This window comes from Gorilla gorilla, chromosome 1 (genome assembly GCF_029281585.2).
Source record: "Gorilla gorilla gorilla isolate KB3781 chromosome 1, NHGRI_mGorGor1-v2.1_pri, whole genome shotgun sequence".
Taxonomy (NCBI): Eukaryota; Metazoa; Chordata; class Mammalia; order Primates; family Hominidae; genus Gorilla; species Gorilla gorilla.
Genome location: NC_073224.2, coordinates 126,182,973 through 126,190,626, shown reverse-complemented (window position 1 = coordinate 126,190,626; position 7,654 = coordinate 126,182,973). Strand labels below are relative to the sequence as shown.

The 7,654-nt window shown below is 55.9% G+C and overlaps 1 protein-coding gene across 4 annotated transcripts; it reads right to left on the bottom strand.

The window, feature by feature from the left end:
• Positions 1-88: 88 nt before the first annotated feature.
• On the bottom strand, positions 89-6,275 carry RHOC (ras homolog family member C). 4 transcript variants are annotated; one of them, XM_055355153.2, is made up of 7 exons: positions 5,939-6,064; positions 4,043-4,111; positions 3,224-3,382; positions 2,600-2,762; positions 1,955-2,075; positions 1,519-1,649; positions 89-671 (listed from the first exon to the last, which is right to left on the bottom strand). In XM_055355153.2, the coding sequence occupies exons 4-7, from the start codon at positions 2,753-2,755 to the stop codon at positions 498-500; spliced, it is 582 nt and encodes a 193-aa protein (XP_055211128.1). In that variant the 5' UTR covers positions 2,756-2,762; positions 3,224-3,382; positions 4,043-4,111; positions 5,939-6,064; the 3' UTR covers positions 89-497. The 4 variants fall into 4 exon arrangements, with proteins under 4 accessions (XP_055211128.1, XP_004026414.1, XP_004026410.1 ...); XM_004026365.4 differs by lacking the exon at positions 3,224-3,382 and having other exon boundaries at positions 3,996-4,111; XM_004026361.4 differs by lacking the exon at positions 3,224-3,382.
• Between the last annotated feature and the right edge of the window lie 1,379 nt (positions 6,276-7,654).

Genomic DNA, 7,654 nt, shown 5'->3' with positions numbered 1-7,654 from the left:
CAGGGGGCCAGGCTGGCAAGCAACTTGGACATGAAAAGAGATGGGACACCAAGCACCCAGAGGGAAAGACCGAAAGCTGCCACACACGTTGGAGCCTGTAGCCTTTATTCATGCCCCCCTGACCAAATGCAGTGAGAGACAAGGCCCCTGCTGAAAACAACTCCAGGGGCCTGGGACTCTGGGTCCCCTACCACAGACACTTTCCTGTGAGCCAGAAGTGTATAAAGTGCTGGTGTGTGACCATCCTTTGGGGAAGGTCAAAGGGGGCAAGATCCCCAGGGGCCCTGAGGAAGGGCAGGGCATAGGCCTGGCTCCCAGAGCACTGGGAGGGAGGGCCCGTGCCACCACCTCGGGGCTAGGAAACAATGCAGTCCTGGGCAGGAGGGAACTGAAAAGGGGAGCCTTCAGCATGGAGCCCTCAGGAGGCTGGGGTTGTAGGGGGATAATTTCTGTACCCCTGTGAAGGGAGGGGGCATGTAGGAAAGGCCTTGGGGATCTCAGAGAATGGGACAGCCCCTCCGACGCTTGTTCTTGCGGACCTGGAGGCCAGCCCGAGTGGCCATCTCAAACACCTCCCGCACTCCCTCCTTGGTCTTGGCTGAGCACTCAAGGTAGCCAAAGGCACTGATCCGGTTCGCCATGTCCCGGCCTTCCTCAGACCGAACGGGCTCCTGAGAAGACAGAAGATGAGGGGTCAAAGGAAGCTGGTGACTACATGAACCTCTCCTGCCTCACCCATAAGTGTAGCAGCTGGAACAAATGCCTCCTCCTCCAGCCCTGACCCAGAAAGCGCCCAGGCCCCAGCTACCCTGGGCAGCTGCGTGGCCAGGGATCCAAAAATCCCTCCAGTCTACTCCCTCCATTCCCATGCAGCCCCACCTCCTCCCACACACAGCCCCTGGTTCTCTTGCCTGAATGAGCGTCTCCCACCCCCTGACTGCTCTGCCTCCATCCTCACTCTCTTCCAGTCAGAATTATTTTTCTAACACACAGACCTAACATCTCCCCAGTTTGAAACTGCCATAATTATCTTTGCATTTCTTATCCTGACAGCTTTCTCTAATAAACTCTAGTCCTCTGGCTAGAGAGCCACTTACAGGTCCCTGAATAAGCCAGCTCTCACATGCCTTCTTCCAGCCACTTACACAATGCCTGCCCTCATTCCCGCATCCACATCCCTACACCTCCCCCAGGGGCACTCTGATGGCACAGCCTGGGTACCCCAGGTGAAACATAAGCTGTCTCCCCGAGGGCAGATTTTCTTAATCATCTTAATAGTCCCAATTCTGAACGGAATGGACAATTAACTGGAATAAATAAAAATGCCAAGTGACTTTGGACAAGTCACTTCATTCTGATACCTCATCAGACACAACCCTATGGGTCCTCCCTCACCAGGAGATATTACTGTTTCCCCTAACACACGGCAGTAGCTGGAGAGAAGTTCCCTTTGCCCGTCTGCAACCCCTCAGAGGGTGCCTTCTTCCCCAGGGGCTCCAGCCTGGCAGCCATACCCACCTGCTTCATCTTGGCCAGCTCTCTCCTGGTGTGCTCGTCTTGCCTCAGGTCCTTCTTATTCCCCACCAGGATGATGGGCACGTTGGGGCAGAAGTGCTTCACCTCTGGGGTCCACTTCTCAGGAATGTTTTCTGTGTAGACATGTGCCAACAGGTGTCGGTGCCTCCACTTAAGCTAGAAAGCTCCCCTGGGGGGGCCCTCATCTTCCCAGAGCAGTCTTAGAAGCCATTCAGCATGATGGTCCTTTTCACAGCTCAAAACCTCAACAGTAGTATGCCCTCAGAGGGCCAGTTACCACAGTAAAGGAGACCAACAGGGCCTGAGTGCTCCCCTGCATCCCCACCCCCACCTCTGAAGATGACTGAAGACAGGCCAAGGCACGAGACCTCTGGCTGATTCCAAGGGGTTCTCAGTCCCCTCCCTCCAATCCCCTCACCCAGGCTGTCAGGGCTGTCGATGGAGAAGCACATGAGGATGACATCAGTGTCCGGGTAGGAGAGAGGCCGCAGTCGATCATAGTCTTCCTGCCCTGCTGTGTCCCACAGAGCCAGCTCCACCTGACACACAGGGCCAGTGAGTAGCTGGCCTGAGGGCCCCAACCCTGCCACCCAAAGGTCCCCTGAAACCACTGTCCTTCGGGCTCACTGAACTTCTTTATTTGAGCACCTGCTATGCGCCAGGCATTATATTAATCACTGTCCCACAACATAAATTAGGTCAGTTTGTTAAAGAAATCTAAGACGTGTTTGACCCTTGAGTTGCCACTGTGAGCACCATTATTTTGGTTAATTCTCACAACAACCCTTTGAGGGAGGTCTTACCATCATCCCCATTTTGCAGGTGGGGGAGCTTAAACCCAGAGGCAAAGGGACTCGGCCCAGGTTACAGAGCCAGTCTGTGGGAGAACCAGAAAGTATATCCAGGTTTTTTAAGACTGCAGATTTACTTCCTAACTTTTACTGGTTCCAGCAGGGAGAATGAAGCAAGGACAGGGGTAGGAATGGGGAAGGACATACTAGGTCATTCAGTGACTGGGGGGCAGGGTCTCAGGGTGGGGTGGGAAGGGCATTTCTGCCTTCACCTGCTTGCCGTCCACCTCAATGTCCGCAATATAGTTCTCAAAGACAGTAGGGACGTAGACCTCCGGAAACTGATCCTTGCTGAAGACGATGAGGAGGCAGGTCTTCCCACAGGCACCATCCCCAACGATCACCAGCTTCTTTCGGATTGCAGCCATGGTGGGGCTGCCAGGAAAGACGTATTGGGGATTTGAGGAAAAGCCATTAAGTCCAAAAACACTTCTCTAGGGCCCCCAAACCTCCCTGGAAACCAAGGCATCTAGCAAAGGGACAGGGGGCTTGCTCAGGCATGTTCTGGCAAAACACCAATTGTGCGACAACCTAATCTCTGGGTCAGGGACAGGTCTCCCTCGATGGGTTAGAATACAGTGGTGGGAGGTGGATGATGACCCCACTTGGGAGCTGGAAAACATGAGTTTCAATCTAATCCACTTGCCAACCTGGGGACTCCAGGTAGCTAGAGAGCTGCTCAGGGATGCGGGACATCCAGGGAGCAAGCTTCTATCTACTTCACACATCAGGGTTTCGAGTCAGACTTCATTGGTTACCAGGATTTTGATGCATTTACAGTTTAATAATCTCTAAGGTCCAAGCTAGAACAGACTGTCCCTCAGCACAAGTCATACCTGTCCAGTCACAAATGAGGAGTCCCTCTCTGGGACCAGAGTAGCAGAACCAGCTACCAGGTGGTAGGTGGGTAAAGGAAGAATAGTTATAGAGCCCCTAGGTGCCAGGCACTCTGTCGGGCATTTTGGCAGGAATTATCTCCTTCGGTCCCCAGATGCCTGGAAGGTAGATGGTGCACTTTCCATTTTGACAAACTAGGAAACTAAGGCTCAGTGAGGTTAAGACACAGATTCAGAGCTGTGGCTTATAAGGGGCAGGGATAGCACCCAAAGCAGGACTGTGTGACTCAAAGTCGTGCCTCTTCGACATGTCACCTCAGCGGCAGGAAGAAGAGCAGAAGCAGGGAAACCCAGACAGAGGACAGGGGTAGCAGCCAGCCAGCTTCCCTGGCCCACCCCACCCGGTCCCCAAAGCCCCAAGTAATACAAAGGAGGCTCAGTCCCAGCAATGCCCACAGCTCGAGTTTGGGCAGGCTGCCTTCCTCCCCCCTTCCTCCTAGGCCTGCCAGCAACACTGGGTCACTCAGCCCCCGGCAGGGGACAATGACCACACTGTAGGGAGCCACACATCTACCACAGCACAGTGACTGAGAAGAATCCACCAGGGAATCACCTCCACCCACTCTGGAACAGCCCCTTCCTCCCTCAGTCCAGCTCACCCACATGCCCTGCCCACCCCTCCCTGTGACTCAGGGCAAGGAGTCAGCTTCCCGGGCTTCCATGTGTCCCCCACCCCAGCACACACGGCGAGCATCTGCACAGTTCATCACACCTTCGCAGCTTCCCTCACTTCCTCCTTCCCTGGGGAGGGGAACTGACCTCCAGCCGGCTGAAGTTCCCAGGCTGCAGGAAGAGAGGGCGGGCTCTGGAGCTGAGATGAAGTCAAGGCTGTTGGGAAGGGGGAGGGGGCTAGAGTCTGGGCTGGGAGGAGCCCCAAAACAAGAGACAAATGAGGGCCAGTCCCAGCACCAACCAGGCAGGGAGCAGTTAAGAAAGCGACGGTAACCTGATCTCAGCCTCAAACCTAGCTTTTTCTCAGTCCCACATCCTGTCAAACTGGGCTGACTGAACGCCTCTACTCCCCACGCCCCACCACCACCTCACACTGCCCTTTAGGAAGCGAATACTCCAGCCCCAGGCCTCTTCCCTTCAACATAGATCCTGGGTGGCCCTTCCCTTGCCTCCAGACACATTCACAAAACTGTTGGTTTTGTGGACATGAGTCAGAGAATTTACAGGAGTTCAAAGTACACAGCCACACTCTTCCCACCACAAAACGGACTCTCTCTGATTCCCCAGAAGACAAGCAAGAAGGCATTCACTCTGTCGGCAGATCGCCTCCAGAAATGGAAACCATCCTCCAAAAAGAGGGTTCCTTGGGAATTCTATCCCGGTGACTGACGCTGGGATTTCTTCCAACTCCTCCACCCACTCCATTAGTTCACCTTGCCCTGTTTTGTAAAGATGGGCTGGGGTAGCCCCAACCTGGGGTGGGCAGTGTTGATGGAGGGCAATCACTACTGGGGTGAAAGCCAGTCACTTAGGCATGAGTATGCCACTGCTGTCCCCCCAGCAGGGTAATTCAGACGGCACCAGAGTGGTAGGAGGCAGAGGACAGAAACCCGGGGTTGAGGCATGCGTTAAGGGACCTGGAGCCTCCAGCCCAATTAGAAGACTTTCCCTCCAGGCTATGATTGGGCCGGAACAGCAGGCAGCCCAGGCCAGGACACTAGGCCCAAGGCCAAGATGGCATGGACAACTCCCTGTGAGATGCAGCCCCAGAGGGACTGTCCCACTGACCCCTTAAGAGGGGCAACTGAGCCCCACACAGGGCCTGGAATGGAGCCTGGAACTTCTGGGGCCTTCCCCAAGACAAGACAGTGTGGATACATCAGACCTCTCTCCAATCGCTCTCTTGAATTCCCAGATGATCCAGAGCGGCCGGTTGACTTTGCCGGCCCACCCTACACCTAGGGAAGGAATCCATTCTGGAGATACCAAGAGATACTGCATTCTCAACTTTAAAACCAGAGTGAGGGCGGGACTCGGCCTCAGGATGCCAGTCCCAAACCCCAGGATACTCTTTCTTGGTTCGAGTATGAAGAAGGAGGATTCTCATTCTCATTTTCTCTCTCTCTCTCTCCACACACACACACACACACACACACCACAAACAGAGTTGGATCCTTCCCCATCTCCCTTATCCTCAACACAAGCGGGCTCCAGGAACCGTCTAGGGCGGCGTCCAGACCCTGCCGAACAGTGGCAGGTCCCAATGGTCACATCCCGCCCCTATTCCCGCCATACCTCCCTCCTGGCCTGGAGAAATTTCCACCCCATCCCACTCTAGGTCCCCTGCGGCCGCCCACCCTGGGGGCTGGGGCGTCTGAGTTGAGGTTCCCTCGCCCCTCGCCCAGCGGGGCAGGTTCCGGGAAGCTGGGAGGAGAGGGGAAGGGGCTCCGACTCGGACCTCAGGAGGCCAGAGCCCCTGCCGGCAGGTCCGGGCCCCCTCGCTGCAGCCCGGGGAGGGGCCGACGCGGTCCGACCACCGCCCAGCCCGGATGCCGACTCTGCTTGGAGGGAACGGGGTCCACGCCCAGGCCGAAGCCCCTCCTCGCACGGGCCCCGATCTCCGGGCCAGCGAGGAAGGGAAAGTGCTCTCCCGGGGACGAGTTCCCAAGACGCCCCACCGCCCGCAGCCCCGGCCCAGGGTACCTTCCGCTCCGCCGCCTCCAGCTGCGCGGCCGGTGCCGGAGGCTCAGACTGACCCCAGGGCCCCGCCCCGCCCCGCCCTCCTCCAGCGCCGCGGCGGGGAGGGCGGGCCCGGCAGGGGGAGGGTCGGCCGGGGGCGGCCCTTGGCTCGGCCCGCCCCGGCCCCGCGCAGGGCCGCAGCCGCCGGCTCCCTCCGCAGGCCGGGGACTGGGGGCCAGGGGCGTCCACCCCTCCAGGTCGGGGAGAGCCACGGGGAGATTCCTGGACTGCGGAGGAGCCGGGCGAGCGGGGCGAGCACGACCCGGGTGGACTCAGACTCTGCCCAGCCTTCAATCCCCTAGGGGAGGACCGGCGTCGGGAAAGTTAAGAGGTGCTCGGGGTGGGGTCAGGAAGGGCCGCTGCTGCCCTCCTGTGGCCAAGCGGCCACCCGCTCCTGCTGCACCTGGGACCTCGCGGGAAGCGGGACTGGGAAAGGGTATCCCCCGCGAGGTCCCAGGGCCCGGCGCGGGTGTGTTGGTTGGGGGGAGATGTCCACCCTCTTGTTCCTAGGATCGTACAGCCCAACGTCATCCCCCAAACTTGAAGACCTCTCAGAGCCGTTCAGACCCAGACCACCGTTCCTCCTCACAATTCGCTTTCTTCCCTGGGCCTGGAATTTCCAGGAGTCCAATTCCTACCTACTCCTCAAAGGGTGCGCCTAGAAATGCTTCCGGATCCCAGCTGTGAATTCTGTTCCCACTCCTAGGTCTGACTTGGCGCATAGGATATTTACCTACACGCGTATCTCCTTTCCCTGTAAGGGAGCTGAGGAGGTGGGAGTAGAATGAGGACGTCCACCAACATTTCATTGGCTTGTGCTTGGGACACTACACAGCTTAACCCTTTCAATATTCATCACAGATCTCTGGGGAAAATATACCCATCCCCTTTTGCCCATAGAGAAGCTGAGGTTCAGAGAAATCAAGTGGCTTACACAAATGTTTTTGACTTGTGACAGCAAGAATTCACACAGCCGGGCCTGTCTGGCTCCAAACTGGTGGTCTGGCCCTGCTACCTCCTGGGCTCCTCCAGCCTGTCCCTTCCCCCGTTGTCTAGCAGAGTGAGTGGCACATAATAGGTTGTCAACAAATATTTGATGAATGAATGAATGTTAGGAGTCATACAGACTTTAAATATCTGAAGTGCAATCCAGACATTTGACAAATGTGAAAACAGGTCCGCAGCAGTTTGGCCCCAGGCCTCTTAACTGACTCAATAAACATTTCTTGAGGGTGAACTGAGAGCTATGTTCGAAGATCCATTTCTGCCTTCAAACAACTTAGAGTCTAAATGAGGAATGCAATTTCAAGATAGCTAACATTTATTGAATCCATATTACATGGACCTGGGTCCACATACATTAACTACAAGAATCCCATGAGGTAGCTATCTCCATTTTACTGAGAAGCAAATTGAGGTTCAGAGAGGTTACAGAGCTAGTGCTGGGTCTGACACTAGAACCCAAACAGCTGAACTCTAGAGCCCCTGTTCTTAATTCCTACTCCCTACTGACTCCTAATGTAGACAGTTACAATACCGGAGGTCATTGCTGTAGTGTGGGCATGTGTGGGCTGTGCGATACCCAGTCCTGAACAACAGGTGAAGTTCTCAAGATAAGGTGATGTGTAGATTTTTTTAATTTTAATTTTTTTTTGAGACAAGGTCTCTGTTGCCCAAGTG